The 16876-nt window shown below is 40.0% G+C and overlaps 1 protein-coding gene across 1 annotated transcript in view; it reads left to right on the forward strand.

The window, feature by feature from the left end:
* Positions 1 to 16876, forward strand: part of LOC106906222 (receptor-type tyrosine-protein phosphatase N2-like) — a 184641-nt gene that overhangs the window by 3550 nt on the left and 164215 nt on the right. The window contains exons 3-4 of the mRNA XM_088014782.1: positions 930 to 1126; positions 16584 to 16634. Coding sequence (XP_087870908.1) covers positions 930 to 1126; positions 16584 to 16634 — 248 coding nt within the window. The remainder of the gene's footprint in view (positions 1 to 929; positions 1127 to 16583; positions 16635 to 16876) is intronic.

The following is a 16876-nucleotide window of genomic DNA, read 5'->3' on the forward strand; positions in this document are numbered from 1 at the left end:
AGCAGAGTCGACAGGCTCACCGGATGCATCAACAGGCAAGAAGTTCACTAGCATCAAGAGGTTACGATGCACAACTCGAACTTGACCGGTGGTGGGGTGTTTTATTTGGTATGTGTGAGTTGTAGGGTTCATGTCCACAACGGTGTACACTGTAGACTCCCAGCGGTCAGCAGTTTTGCGTTTGCCTCTTTCACGCTTGTTTGATACTAAAACACGGTCGCCGACCCCAATAGATTTCCCTTTAGTATGGCGATTGTAGAGACCAGCCTGTCGATCTTGTTCCTTGTTAGCATGATTTTGAGCTATGGCCATTGCTTCTTGAAGATCTTTAGTCAGGGACAGTACATACTTGTCATATCCACCAATTTCAGGATCTTGGAGGATGTTCTTGAAAAGCACATCAACAGGGAGGCGTGGCACTCTCCCATACATCAGATAAAAAGGGGCATAGCCTGTGGTTTCATGGACTGTGCAGTTGTACATGAAGGTCAATGTCTGAAGTTGTTTTGGCCAATTCTGTTTTGCATCTGGTGCAAGTGCTCTTATCATGTTTCCCAGGGTTCTGTTGAAACGTTCCACGCTGCCATTACCCATTGGATGGTAGGGGGTCGTATGGGATTTTCTCACACCAGCAACTTTCAACAGTTCGCTTATGAGCTGACTTTCAAAGGATGGACCTTGGTCAGAATGGATTCTCTCAGGGAAACCATAGATGCAAAAGTACTTGTCCCAAAGCTGCTTTGCCACTTGTTTTGCAGATTGGTCACGGCAAGGAAAGGCCTGAGCGAGCCGTGTAAAATGGTCAGTTACAACCAGTACATCAATGGATCTGTTGTTAGAATCCTCCGCGGTCCAAAAGTCTATACACACAATCTCCAGTGGTGCAGATGTTTTTATACTCTCAAGAGGTGCTCGACCATCTGGATCAGGGGACTTTGCGACGACACATCTGGGACACTGACGGACATACTCTTTGACATCACGGTCAATATGGGGCCAGAAGAACCTCTGACGAGCAATAGCCAAACTTCTGAACTGCCCTTGATGACCAGCGTTGTCGTGAATCCCTTTGAGAACGTCAGACTTGAGGGAATCGGGGACCACGAACTGGTAGCGTCTCTTACGGGTAACTTGGTCTTTAGATAGTCTATAGAGGATGTCATTAGACACAGCAAACTTCTCCCAGTGTTTGAGGTACTTAATGACCATTGTTTGTTCATTCGATCTTTCTCTTCTTGAAGGACGACGGCCACGGTCAACATAATGTAACACTCTTGATAACACAGGATCGTTATGCTGTTTTTCTCTCAATACAGTTTCTGAAAACACAGGTTGATCATCTTGAGATGGGAGGATCAGTTGGGGCAGATGTTCAAGGGTGTCAACAGCTCGTACTCTAACAGCAGACTCCCATGCACTCTGTGTCTCAAGAAGAGCATGAACATCCTCTTTTGTGAAGGACTGAAATTTTGTGCTGTCAGGTGAGTGCAACATGTTGGAGTCCTGGTCTTTGGCATTTGACTGTCTGAAAGCCTCCTGTACTGAACCAGGTGAAACAGGGAGGGCCTCATTAAGTAGCTGGCTGTATGGGCTTTGCAACAGTCTCCTTCCCACAGCAGATTTGACGAAGGGATGGCGACTTAAGGCATCTGCCACCACATTTTTAGAGCCAGGAATATATTTAATATCAAAGACGTAAGAAGCCAGCTTTGCCACCCATCGCTGTTCACAGGCGTCCAGACGTGGCTTTGTGAGAATGTGGGTGAGTGGGTTGTTGTCTGTCCACACTGTAAATACATGCCCTTTTAGCCAGTGGCTAAATTTGTCGCACACCGACCATTTCAGTGCTAAAAACTCGAGACGGTGGGCTGGATATTTCTTTTGAGCACGTGTGAGAGACTTGCTAGCAAATGCTATTGGACGAGCCACACTTTCACCCTCCTGAACTTGTGAGAGGACTGCACCCAAACCATCTAGCGATGCATCAGTAGACAGGACAAATGGGCGGTTAAAGTCTGGGTGGGCCAGAATTACGGAGTTAACCAAAGCTGCTTTAAGCTCCATGAATGCAGAGAGATGCTCGTCTGTCCAATCAGCTGGAGTCAATTTGCGGAACTGGAGTTTTCGCTTGGTGAGTATCTTTGGTTTGCGTTTCTGTTTTGCACCAGCCAGTAGGTCAAACAATGGTCTGGCAATTGCAGAATAGTTTGGAATGAAATGTTGGTAGTAGTTGACCATGCCGAGAAATGATCGAATGCGGGAATGAGATGGAGTGATACCATCTGGCTCCATGAGATCTGTAGTGAGCATGTTGCTGATGGACTCTACTTTAGAAGGATCTGTAGAAACACCAGACTTGTCAATTATGTGACCAAGAAACTTCACAGATCTTCTCAGCAACCAGCATTTCTTTGGAGCCAGTTTGAGGTTATGGTAACGGAGACGACCAAACACCATCTCCAACCTCTCGAGAGCTACTTCCTCAGATGGTCCAAACACCAGCAAATCATCGAGGTAACATAGCAGGCTGAGAAAGTTCTGGTCACCGAATATTGAGGTCATCATCCTCATAAAACTGGCTGGGCTGTTGCACAGGCCTTGGGGAAGTCTGTTGTATTCATACAACCCCATGGGTGTCGTAAAGGCGGAGTATTTACGGTCATCTTCATGGAGTGGCATGTTGTAAAAGCCAGACGTGAGGTCCATTGTGCTGAAGAACATGTTTCCTCCCAAGGCAGCCAAGCAGTCAGCCTGATGTGGTAGGGGATGAGCATCCTTCAGGGTCCGTCTGTTGAGCCATCTGAAGTCTGTGCAAATCCGTAAGTCACCGTTCTTTTTCCAAACGAGAACAAGAGGTGAGGCAAATTCACTTGTCGATTTCCGTATAATTTCTTTCTCCTCCATCTCATTCAGGACTTGACGGAGCTTCTGATACTCAGCAGGAGGCACGCGGCGATAGGGCAGCCGAAACGGTCTCTCATCAGTGAGCCGGATCCTGTGTATAAATTCTTTTGCTTCTCCACAGTCTAAGTGGTGGCGGGAGAAGACATCCTCATAACTGATCACCAGATCTGCCAGCTTTCTCCGCCAATCATCTGACACATCACAAGACTGTAGGTCCAGATCCCCTAGACCAGCACTTCTCAGTTTTTCCTGTATATTGTCATTGTTTTCTATTGCAGAATCAACATTAGTGTGTTTGACAGAGGTGGTTTGATATGAGCATGTTACATCTTGTATATCTAGGTCCTCCATAGCAAGGCAGGTGTATATATCAGCCAGTCTAGCGTTCTTGCGTATGGTGACAGGACCACTGGAAGCATTTAAAATCTTGAGAGGGACTAACCCATCTCCCCAGAGCGGTATTACAGCTCTCGCCACCAAAATGCCACGGGGAGCAGAATGTGACGATGTGGGCTCAGACATCACAGTCAAACCAGGTGACAACTTTGTGCCCTTGGGAAGTTTGCCCCATACAAGATACTCAGTGCCAGCTTCCAGTGTAACAGCTGTGTTACATCTCACCGTGCCAACTTTGTCTGGGACATTCTCTCCAGACCAGCGGTCCAGGCCAGCAAGAAGGGAGAGGAACTCCTCGAGTTCTGGGAGACCTTTGCGAGGTGTGGAAACTGCTGCCCAGTAAGAGGAGTCTTTCTTTAATAGGTGTAACAGTCGCCTGATGACATTGGAGCCCAGAAGCAGATCAGTCTGTTGGTTTTTTACAACAAAGGTGGGGACTGACAACTGGCATCCATAGATCTCCATGTTCAGATCTACTATTGAAGTCGGTCTTACTCTGGAACCACCACATCCTACAAATACAATGTCAGTGGCCTCCTGGTGAGAGATTACAACACCGGCGTTAATCAGTGACTGTAGGGCTACGTCGCTCAATGAGCATGCCATTGAACCACTATCTAGCATGGCACCAAGAGTTAATTTGTCATTAACTTTGACATTTGTGTAGAATAAACTGTCACTTTTCTTGACTTTTTGTGTGTCTTGTATAATTATATTTCCAGACTCATTTAGTCTTTGAATATTTTGATACAGTTCAGCAGCATCAAATATGTGGGAGGAATCACTTTGACCCATGCGGCCTCCCTCCAGGCACAGGTCGCTTAGTTTCCCTGCACATTGTCTGTTGGGACAGCTCTGTTTGGGCAAGACCGCCTTGTGTGGTCAGGACTGAAACATGTGAAACAAAGGCGGTCTGAACGGCAGTGGGCTTCTGTCGTGTGCTTGTCATCATTGCATATGCGGCAATTTATAACAGGTCTGGCTCGACCCCATGTGCGCTTGTGACGAGCAGATGATACCTGGCCACCAACCTGAACTTTATCAAGTACCTGCCTGAGCATAGACATCATCTCTCCAAGCATGGCTCCTTCTTGTGGGAGACTGAGCTGCTGACTTTGTGGGACTGGAGCAAAAGGTTGGCACTGCACTTGTGAGAACTGGCAGTGCTGCTTTGCAGGTTGCAGGACAGGGAGGTAAGACTGTGGAAAAGGGGAATCTAATGTAGCGGCCAGCTGCTGGTTCTGTACCATCACAGGGGAACATGAATTTGGTGGCGCCTCAGAGGCAGGTTGTACATTGTAAGAGCACAAAACATTATTTGATCTTTGTGCACCACCAGGGACTTGGGATTCAATGTGTGTGTCATAGCAGAACAGTGGGGTTGCAGATGGTTTGTGGATTGGTGTTTTGATCCTGGACACACACTCTCTCTGGTGCTCATCTAGCCTCTCCTGGATGTCTTTTGAGGTCCATTCATGTATTTGCTTGTACTTAAATACTGAAGCCAGTTCTGAATCAGGGCAGTGTTTTACAAACATTTTAGCAATTTCACTGCTCATATCATCAGTTTGTTTTCCTTGACGCTTTAAACCTTCTTCAGCCATATCTGCAGCTTTGTTGAGCCGAATCCAATAGTCAAACGCATCCTCTTTTTGAAATGGCAGTGTGGAGTAGAAGTCTTGCAGCGGCAGGCAGGAGGATGTGTGACTGAAGTATTGTATCAGCATGTTATAAATCACATCTGGGGAGCATGTAGCATTTAAACCAGGGTTACTTTTAAGACCAATCTTAACCACATCTCTGGCTCTGCCCATTAGCCTCCCCATAATCTCCTCTGCTTGAGTGGAACTATCATAGTTCTGCCTTCTAAGGTAACCTCTCATCATTTCAACCCACTCAGTAACAGTATATTTGTCAGAGTTTTCACCTCTAAAAATTGGAGGTGCTGTTTCTGATGTTACGATGATGTTGCATTTTTGACTATCAAAGACAGAAGTGTCTTCAATATGGGCACCATCTTGTTTCAAACAGGAGGCATTTTGGGTTTCTTTTTCCCCAGCAACACCAGAAGAACACAGTTTATTTGCAATGGACTCTCCAATCTGTGAACCTAACTGATAAATCATGTCACTTAATAAGTGTAAGTCATGGCCAGTAGATGTAGAGTGGCTCGGGCCCCCAAACGACATCTGCCCTATAGGTGTCTCAGCTGGATAGAAAGCTAATCCCTGAGGCCTATTACTTGCAGGTAACATGGGTGAGGCACAAAAGTCTGACCCAACTGCCACACCTGACTGAAAAGTGAGACCCATTACACCTCTGCCTCTCCCAAAGGAGGGTTGACTGTTCACATTTTTAACATTTGGTTGGAATCTCTCTGCCATTTCAAAATGGAAGACTGAAAATAAAACAGACTCAAATAAAAAAAATCAGTCACTTATTGGCAATGAAGCCAATATTCTGCCTTCAGTCCTTTAACCTTGTGGCTCAGGTGTCTTGACACGTCTTAAAGAGGTAACTTGTAGGTAGATGACACAGCAACCCGGGCGAACAGCATCAAGCTGATCAGGAATCACAGAGTCACGGCACCAGTGTAACTCTTCTTATTGTGTTGTTGGTCACCTAGCACAACAAAAGATGTAAAACTCCTCACAATGTGATTGACTGCAGCCAAGTGGTCCGACAGGCTCCACCAGCGCTCCTCAGAATTCTTTTATTTCTTTTTTTTTTTTTTTTTTTTTTAGATGTGATCGTATAGTTTAACAACACTTACAACTGTTAACAAATTTTCAAAACTAAAACAAAACATTCTTATGCAATGAATCAATCAAAAATAACATCAACAGCAATAAACAGTAAAATAACAGACAACAGCTACATCAATTAACAGTCAAAACACTCAAACATTTTTATCAACAAATTCACTGTCTGAACCCACCTAGCACAACAAAAGATGTAAAACTCCTCACAATGTGATTGACTGCAGCCAAGTGGTCCGACAGGCTGAAAAATAAAAGACACAGTTAGCGCCGTGACTGAGTGGTCAGCCACGAACACCAACCGGCGCAGCTCCCACTCATAGGGTCACATTTTTCCAGCCCAACCACAAGAAAACTTTACAAATTATATTTATAAATGTTAAATATTCTTACAGTACCTTGTTAATAGTTGAACTAGAAAAATATGACCCTAAGTAAAAAAAGAAGTGAAGAGCTGCCTCTCTCGCACCTACCTCCACCAGCGCTCCTCAGAATTCTGGTGGAGGAAGCCGCGAGAGTGCCTGACGGACCCGTTGCATGCAGTCACTCATCACACCACTAGGTGGCTCCAAACAAAATCAAAAATACATACAACCATCACTATAATCATTTCGATCAAAACTCACACAGACACACGAGCTCTTCTCTCTGTTACACTTGCGGTCCGCCATTATAGAAAAGAAGAGGAAGAAGCAAGCGCAACGCTACTGTTAGCTTACCGGAGAATTGTGTTTGAAAATAACAAATGGCTTAAGACCGGGTCACTAAAAAGAAAGCCTGAAGATACCGGTGGAGAGTTTGTCAGGGTGAGTTGCAGAACCTTTGTTTTTGAACATTATTACGATATATACAAGCATGCAGATCTCTGTCTGCGGTGTCTGAATGCTACATGCAGGTTGAGGCGGTGAATAGAGCTCCGCCACGCCGACTAGCTGCACCATAACATCTAAAATAAAATTATTTATGTTGGACTATCTACTGGCTGAAAGAAAAGATTTGTTTTTGCCAAAGCAACTCAGGTCTATTTTTCTGTTATTATGCTTCTAAATTACAAATAGCCATACATTTTATTAGTGCTCACAACACTTGTAGTGCAACGAACTTTTTTCATTTCCATGCGTTTCCTATCATTTGAAAGCTTAGAATCCATACGTTGAGAATTTGTAAATAACTGAAAACGTCCTGAATAGACATGTTCATGGTTTTATCAAGGCCAGTCACATTTACAAAACAGCTTCACTTTAGGAGGAACAAAAGTTAATGAGACTAATATTTTCATTTCAGGTTGTATATATTGAGATGTTGTGTTATTGCGGGGCAGTTTCAAGTTAGATACTCCTTGAATGTTTGTTAAATGGGGTAAGTGGTCCTTGGCCTGAAAAGGTTTGAGAAACACTGATCTCGATCTACATTGACCTAGTTTATAATGTAAATATTTTAGCACACTTGAATTAAGACAAAACTAGCTTACAAGCAACTTACAGTAGCTTGCTTTAAATCAGGAATTCCTTAAAATTGATAAAAAAGTACTAGATCCACTGGCAGATCATTTCACTTATCATGTCATAAGTGAGATAATCTGCAAATGGAGATAGTTCTTTTTTATATCAATATTAAGTAATTACTGACCTAAAGCAAACTTCTCTATCTTGTTAAAAACGTTATTTCTAAATTACTTTTGTCTAACTAGACAACACTTGGTAATATTTTGTGTTTTCGTAGAGTACATTTGTAACAAGTAATTCACTCAGCTTTACCATTTTCTTTGCTTTATTTCCTATTAGTAGCTCACACATCAAATCTGTCATTTTTGGAGAAGTAGCAGCCATGTAGCTGCAGGTCAGAGGACAGATGTTGCTTTTTCATATCAAACCAAGCCAGACATTTGAGCAGGATGAATGCATGCATGTGTGAAAAAGTGGATGGATGGATGATTAAATGAAGTTTGGATGGATGCTTGGAAAGAAAGATGTGCTGCAAACTTAGTTATGCAGGAAAAAGCTGTGTAATATTTTTTAAATTCACTCTAATTATATTAAAATGTGAAAAAATGTTTAAGTAGGTCAGCAGAAGCTCAGCGATAGAGTCATCCTCTTCTATTCAAGAGTAAAAAAGATAGAGTACAAAATTAAATCAGTTCTCTTTTGGGTGTTTCACATAGTTGCAATGATATAAGCATAAAAAATAAAGTAAATGTTATCATTACATTCATAAAATCAACATATTTTGTAGAAGTTTTTAAAATTCTCCTCATAGAAAGATCCTAAACTTAAGCATTTCATTAACATTAAAAGTAAGTGGGTCACGTTGTCCCCAGTGGGTTGTGTATATTAGTTTTTAATCAAATATGACTCACCGTGACCTTGTGAAAATAATATTCGAACACTATTTTAAAGTGGAATAATTTGGCTTCAGGGAGCCGCAGCAGTGAGGATATCGTGACCCAGTAGTTTCCCTGCTTTCCTCGTCTTCTGTACAACATAAAACTCCAATAACTGAGTCAAAGTCATCTAGAAATCCATGCAAGGGTTTATTGTGATCCTACTGCAACAGGTTTTATGTGGATTCTTTCTTCAGAATGGATCAAAATAAACTTTGATTTGCAAGGTTTTTTTTTTTTAGTTTTATAAATGGATGCATAGTGAGAGCTTTCTACTGACTGGAAATGGTAAAACAGAAATAAAATGATCGTGCTCTGTAGTGACCTGCTGAACAGAAACTGTAAAGTCATCCAGCTTGGCTTCATGAATGACGATGTTATGATTTTATATTTTTGTTGTTACTGCTGCATGGAATGACTTTCAGTTGTTGCTTTTTAATAATTTCCCTTTCTAAATAAAGAAAACCTTCAGAGTAGATTATTTGTTTTTGTTTATAGCAAAAATAAATCCTTAGAAAGGCCTTCTAATTACATTAAATTGGTGATAAACTATACATGTTCCATTTTTTCAGGGTGGTGATGCAAATTATTTTTTTCTAATAAAAAAAATAATTTTTTTTCCTGAGTCACTTGCAATTTATTAAAAAATATATTTTTAGTATTAATATTTTCCTTATTGACTTTTGTTCTGCCCAGTTTCAGTTTTGTTTTGTCTTATATACCTAAAAACCCATGCTAATGTATGTTAGCATGTTTACATTAGCATGCGTAATGCTAATGTAAACATTTGTTTAATGTTAACATTTAGCATTTTGTGAATGCCAAATGTTTACAGTCAGCATGTTTACGTTAGCATGCTAATGTAAACATCAGTCCAAAGCTGAATACATAAAGTTGAAACTGACTCAGAACTTCATATAACTGGGAAAATTCAACTGAAAAACTTGAAAGCTTCTGGATGTCTGGTATTCATGAAGGTTCAGGGATCACAACCATCTGCAAATACATGAAACCTCGTCTAAAAAAGCTTTTCACTGCCTATTTTAATAGTTCAGACACTAAGTATTCCTTAATATGCATTAATATGCACATTGCATGATTTAGTGCAGCTGGTTGTCATTTTTTTCAGTATGCTCGCCTGTTGTGTGAACATGTTGAGTTTTTGTTGTTTCATTTTTGTTTCTTCAATTTGTGCTTTTCTTTGCCACCTCACCAGCAACTTTGTTTTTGATTTCATTTATAATTTATTTCTGCTTTCCACTATATCCCTACTTCCTCCTCATTAGGTCATTATAAGAAAAACTGTTGTTCTAGGCTTCAGTTACCAATCTTCCTTTTTGCATGAATATATAATCTGTATTTGCGGTGTGGTGCTGACCGATCAGATGGTGTTTGTTCGGTAAACACCGACCCAGACGCTGATTCAGTTTCCTTCTGGTTTCCTTCTGGACTGAAAGATGGGACAGGCTCAGCTGTGGGACTTCTTAATCATTAACTTGGACCTAAATAAGGCTGACACTGCTTGATCTGGTGTGACCGTCACCTAGGCAACGCTCATTACCATTTTATATGTGATGACTTGCTGGCCAGCTTGGTGGAAAGCTGCAGAGTTGCTGAATGAGTAAAAATGTCAGATTTATCTAAAGTTTGCTGCAGCATTTCTGAAGGAGATGATTTTAGGAAATATAGTTAAATAAAAAGCAAACTAGAGGTAAACAGTAGATGCACGTTAACACAGAAGCAAATCAAAAGCAGAAATGCTCAGAACAACTCATGACAGGATGATATTCTTAGAGGTTGTTTGTTTTAACTCTGGTTAGATGACAAAGCAAGGCATAAACTACAACCAGATTTTTACAAACTAGATTGGATTTATGATCCAGAGTCAGTTCTATGCAGAACCACCTTTCATTGCTGCTGCAGATCTTTTAATGTTTAACTTCAGTAATATTGAAGTCTTAATAAATCTGGGTTTTGATTAGGCCACTTTAACACACTCTGTACTAAAGCATTTACCTGTAGCTGTGACTCTTCGTTTAGGATCGTCTGACTTGACGGTAAACCTCCACCTCTAAAAGATTTTCTTCTTGGATTGCTACCCATGAACAAAGAAGCATTCCCACAGGATAATTCTGCCATCACCATGTCTCAAGTGAGGTGAATTTTACGCTTAGCATTCAGGCCGCAAAGTTTAGTCTCATCTGACCAGAGGAACTTATGTCAATATGTCCCCTACTTAGCTTCTAGCAATCCAAGCTGGCTTTCCTCTCGCCTCTCGCCTATAAAGGGAAGGTTTTGTAGATCGCTTGTTGTCCTGTTGACGGATATTCCCACCTGACCTCCAGAGTCACCATGGCTGCTTCTATAATTGATGCTCTCCTTGCCCTGTCTGTCAGGTTAGGTTTGCTGTTGTGGCATTGGAGTAGTAAAAGTTTGTGATTTTCATTTTTATATAAACTTCTGTGAAATGTTTTAGATTTGTCTTTAGCGCTAACAAGACTATTGTTTTCTAAACCTGTGAGCTTCCAGGTATAACGTGTTTATCTTTAAAAAATGTTGCCCATAAATATAACTTAACATTTAGCTGCTGTTCCATTTATGGTTTACTTTATTAGTTACTTGCCTGAATAGCTAACAGTTTATTGGTGTTGAAGCCGATGGCTTTAGAGGAAAACTTGTCACTCAGATGAGTTCTTGCCTGCTGCAAGCTGCTTTCTCTGGCTGTGTTGACTGAAATCTCTGGTTTCTGATCAAAGCTCCAGAAAACATGCATCCGTTCTGAGCCTGCAGGGTTTGCTCCTCCTTTTATATTATACTTGGATTTGCTGGTAACTCCTGGAAGTTTACACTTTAAAATAGTTTCCACACAACAGATGAGATGTGTTGAATTTGTTTTTCAGATGCACTTTTTTGTGCAAACATTTTACTTTACATGCACATGCATGAAGGATCCCATGGTTTGCTTTTTAGTCGGTAAGTTTTTATCTTAACCTTGTTGAGATCAGAGGAGTCCAATAAGAGCAAGTCTGAAAACAAAGCCTGACAGCTTGAAAAAAAAAAGATCACAAGAAATGAATGTGAGGGGGCGTGATGGATGGATATGTTGTTGCTTTGAAAGACAGAAATCTGCCAATTTAGGCAGTCTGGATGAGCAACATCTTATATAGAAATGGATTTCTCTGCAAAATTGTGAAGTGCAGCTTTTTCTGCTAAATGCTTCACTTTTTTATGCTTGTCTTAATGTTCTGGTTGCATACTATTCTGTTTGATTGTTTCTGCCAGAGCTGCCACCAAGGATAATTGGACATGTTTAAAGGAGGCCAGCAGAGCGAGAGCCTATTCTTTGTGCAGGAACACGGACATGGACGACATGCCGGTTTTACCAGCCATGGGGAAATGCTTTGATAGGTTCATTAGAAAAGCTGAAAATGAAACTGCAAAGTTGGTAAAAGCTTTTTAATGACTCTGGCGTCTCTGGTTTCTTGTCCTCTAGCCAGAAACATAAACACAGAGGAAACGATGTGTTTTCAGGAGAAACCTGAAAATAGGAAGGAACTAATCAGCAAAGAGGTCTGAAGGAGTTTCACACAAATATATTTGGAAAAGTGAGTTTTTGGCTTTGTGTTTGTCTCTGAGTTCTCTTCCTCTTGGCAAATAAATTACTACATTACTGCCCCCTGTGGTAGTAGCAGTGCATTACAGGCATTTTCATTTAGAATCAAGATGTCTGTTTCTGTGAACTTTAGAAAAAATTGGAGTGACTGGCTCAGTGGGTAGAGGACTTTTCTTCCAATCGGAAGGTTCTGGGTCCAATTCCAACTTTCACATGTTGTGACCCTGGACAAGAACAGTGGTATATAAGTTCAATCCATTGCTTAGGTACACTGTATAAAGAGATGTTTGATGTCTGCATTTTCCAAATAATTAGCTAGACAGAAAATGTTTTCTTGAAGTCAAAAATATTCACATTTATTGATAATTTTATGCAGTCTAAGCGTATTTCATTGCTGCCATCAGCTGTTTTGGAGGGGAACTGCAGGCGTTATGTTTCCATCCACCTCCACCAAAAACATTTATTTCTTAATATATTTTATAAATGTTAGTCATTACAGGTTCTTTATTATTTAAAAAGGTTAAGAACTGTCAAGTCTTTGGACAAAATAGAACATATTTTAAATTATCTGCTTCACGAGATGTAAAACGAATCTATTCAAGGTCACCGCTGTCAGTCTGACCGTCAGATTTCTCCCCCAGGTGAAGCAGGTGTTTGACGCAAGGCGACAGACGGCACTGTGGGAAACGTAGTGCTTGTAAAGGCCTTGCCAGGAGGCTGTGGCCTGAACGCCGCCGTTCCCTCACAGAGTGAAGCTGATTGAAACGTGGCCGTCCTGGCAGCGGCCCACAGCACAAAACTGGCTGCAGAGAAAGGATGAAAAACCGAAGCAGGAACTCTGAGTGGAGAAAAATGACGGAGCTTCACCTGGCTGCAGAAAGGCTCAGATTCAATAATCTGTACCACAAAACAGCAGGTTGCATTAGAAGCAATGCTATTCTATTTTATGCAACATCTTTATTGTTCTACATAATAATGAATTAGCTTGTTTGCAGTTTAAAAGCACTTATTCAGCTCAGACCATGCTGTCCAAAGTTTGGCCCAGGGCCCGTTTGTGGCCCTTGAAATTGTTTTGTTCAGCCGCTGACCACAGTTCAACAATGGTAAAAATTTGGCCAACAAAACAGAAAAGAAATGGAAACAGTCTGAAGCCTTTTTTTAAAATATAATTTTGGATTTTTTAATGATGTATAGATTTAATAAAAAAATATATTTTTTGTGTAGATTAAACTAAAACTGCTGCTTGATCCATTATTTTAAATAAGATTTGGTTTTCCATAACTCACCTGGTTATATAAATAAAACAATTATAATAAACACATTTTTGGATTTTCTTAATTTAATGAATTTCATGGCCTGCCAGTAATTTAAATTAGCCAGTTTTGGTCCCCAGGGCAAAAAGTTTGGACACTCAGACAAAAACAGCTGAAAAAAAAAATCATATTTGAATCAATCCGCTTCTCTTGTCTTTGTCTTAACCCAGTTCTCAGACTGGGATATCAGTGTAAACTGTAATTAATACATTTTTCTGCTGGTAAATATTCTGATGGAAGTCAGAAGACCTTCCTTCTGCCAAAATAGGCTTACATCGTTCGTCTTTCCAACATTATAATTCCTTTTTATTCTGGGTAAGCCACTTTGGATTCCTTTCCCATCTCATGTATTTTTGCTCTTTTAATGCGGCTCTGCAGGAATTAATCCAAACACTACACCAGTGGCTCAATGCTTTGCTAATGAAAGTCAGATTTCTGCTTTCAGCGAAGCATGAACGTGTTTATTTATACTGATGTCCACAAATAAAACAAACCGTTTCTCATTTCAACGACATGAAAAAGCGTATTGTAAATGATTTCCATAAATACATCTTTACTGGAGAAAGAAGCCGTCACAAACTAATTCATGTTCGCTTTAATTAACAGAGTATCATATGTTGATTCCCTTAGAGGATTATTTTATAAAAATAATTTGGTTTTCTATATTTACATGAAGCAGTTGTTTGTTATAACCTCAACTTGCATGGAGAAGACGGTAGAAAAGAACGTCTTTTTTAAGAGCTTATTGCTAAAACTTGGATTTAACTTTCAGACTTATTGGTGACAGAATAATTAATATTTTTAAAACTTTTTCCCTTAATATTCAATGGACCTGCGCCTCTTAATGTTTCAGCTTTCTTAGATTCTTTTGTGGAATGGGACACTGTTGGAAAGTTACAAAAAATAAAAAGTGCAGTTTTTCTGAGTTCATTACTTGGTGCTTGCAAAATTGAAAATAAAGATTTATTCTCTTGAGTGAAATGGGATTTTTCTTTCTGTGGACTGTAAGGAATAAGCCATACTTAATGGAAAAAAACAACACTGTTCTGAGTATTAATGGGCTACAAGAGCTGACTGAGATGAGATTTTAATACATTTGACTTTTTTTTTTTTTACATAATCACATTTTTAGTCCTATGAATCCTTCAGATTTTTGTCTGATGTTCTTCCTTCACCGCCTCATTAAATTCTGTTATTTTCTGAAAATGACCCCAGAGGTCAGCGAGTTCACTCCCACAGTAATAATCAGGACAGGAATGAAAACAGGATTGGAAAAGCTTACTATGGAATCATAAAAACACATTTGTGAGTGTTTGAAGGCTCTGGTTAATTAAACATAACAGTTTTTCCAAAGTGAGTTCTTGTTTGAGGCTCAAATTCAAGGATTAGCTGTTTTTACTAAAGTTGAGATCAGTGTGCCTCCTGCAGGCTCTCTGTCTGCCGCCTGCAGCAGTTTGTGGCGTTCAGGCTCTCAGGTGTGAACATGTGCAGCTGCTTGGTAGTGAAACCAGGAGCCTGGCGGTCGCTGCTGCTCTTTGATCCCTGAAAAGACAGAGAGTTTCTTTCTGAGAGCAGCAGGTGTTGCCGTGGTTACAGCATCTCTTAATTTGCATAGATGTTTATTCTCAGACTAACCTTAACGGCCTTCGTTTCTATAGTCAGACGGATTGATTTCTGAAAGCTTTTTTTACACAGCTATTCACAGCTTTTCAAGTTAATAAAGTTTATAATCACTTTGAATAAAAAGTGACAATATAAACACTTTATTATAATATAATAGTTACAGAATTTTTTCCTAGAGCATAATAATCTTTAAACAGACAACACACACACACACACACACCAGGTGGACTTTACTAATTTGATTGGATTTTATGCTGGAGTATCAGAGTAGAGGGGTAGGAATACATATTCATTTTTTTCAGATTTTTATTGTAACAAGAGTTTAAAATTGAAAGTTTAAAATCAGGTTTTAAAGGGTCAGTATTATGTGCTTTCTAGGCAGATGGTGCCATTTTATAGCATAATCAGGTAACTTTGTTACCTTCAGTTATAAAAATGCTGAATATATCAAATATGACTGAAAAGAAACTTTTCTTTGTAATTTAACGTCTTGAAATTGGGCCTCTGTGTCTTTAAGAAGCTCCTGCCCTTTCTGAAACTCCACCTTCAGGAAGCCATCACAACATGGCTCCTCTATTAACCCTTTAGCAACGTTTTTAACAGCGTTTCACTGAGAAGCAGCTCCTATAATGAGCTCAGCAGTTCCACCAGGTGTTTGCTAATTGTTGCTGGCTAGTCTGAAGGAGCTGAGTAGGGGAGTCTCGGAGGAGAACTGCTTTGTGATGATGCAGCACTCCAAAAAGTCAATTTTACATAACACGACCCCTTAATTTTCTTTTAGTATATTGCATTTTTTTAATATAAATGAATTAAAACTCCATCTTTGTTTCAGTTTAGTGTGAGGCTCAGTTTCAGCTCAGTTTATTCCCAAAAATATACTAACGCCCAATCCTGTCCAATAGCATCCAAAACAATCAGATTAAAAGACTATAAATGCTCATAAGAACAAAACCAGTGTGTGTTGCATGCTGGAGATTTTTCAGAAATAATTCCAGATCCAGAAAGATTTCAGTTTGTTTTATGGAAGCAGATTAAACCTCAGCGATGGTGTCCTGCTCTCTGCCAGGTCTCCTGTAAGCGGAGCAGAATAAAATATGGCCTATTCTTCTTCTCTCCCCAGAGAGCTCTGAAGGAGCTGGACTGATGCATCATCCTGTTCTTCCTCACCCCAGAGTTAATTTAGGATAACTGCAAGCATTTACTGCCCACAGCTGACGAATGTAGCAATAAGAAGCTGCAGCTGAAAACAGAGATGATGTCTTAGTAAGTCATTAACTCTCATATTGCTGTCTGGAAATGAAAAAACAAAAAACAATCTGAAATTGGGTTAGAAAGTTTTGGAAATGGATTCTTTTATGGAAGAACTAAACAGCAGGTTCAGCTGACTAGCTGTGTCTCATTTCAGACCTACAGGTCTAATAAACACCAAGTTATTGGTTTTTATAAGTATGCATCACTGCATACAAGTCTCCTATTTGAGCTCCTAATATTCTGCTACCAATAATATGTGATGCGGCATTAAAAAAGTAATGCACCATTGGTATAACTTTAGTAAACTGATCCATTTGCATCTTATTCTTCTGCTTCTCTGACAGGTTGCCTGTTTGAGAACGAGTTGTGTTCTTCATACGAGATCTGTGTCAACGGTAAGAAATCTCATCTTCAGATGTTTTCAAAAAGTTTCTAAGACCTTTTCCACTTTATGTCATTGTGGAAAAGACTTGAAGGTCAATATTTAAGTCAAATTTGTTTGCATAGAACATTTCAGAAACAATCATAGAACAAGAAATAAAGACGCATTTAATGCTAATGATAGGCTGTAAACAGCTGGGTTTTTAGCCCTGATTGAAAGTCAGTGTTTTGGATATTTTCCAGTTTTCTGGAAGTT

Source organism: Poecilia mexicana, unplaced genomic scaffold (genome assembly GCF_051168715.1).
Source record: "Poecilia mexicana isolate PSO_F unplaced genomic scaffold, ASM5116871v1 scaffold_17, whole genome shotgun sequence".
NCBI classification, from domain to species: domain Eukaryota; kingdom Metazoa; phylum Chordata; class Actinopteri; order Cyprinodontiformes; family Poeciliidae; genus Poecilia; species Poecilia mexicana.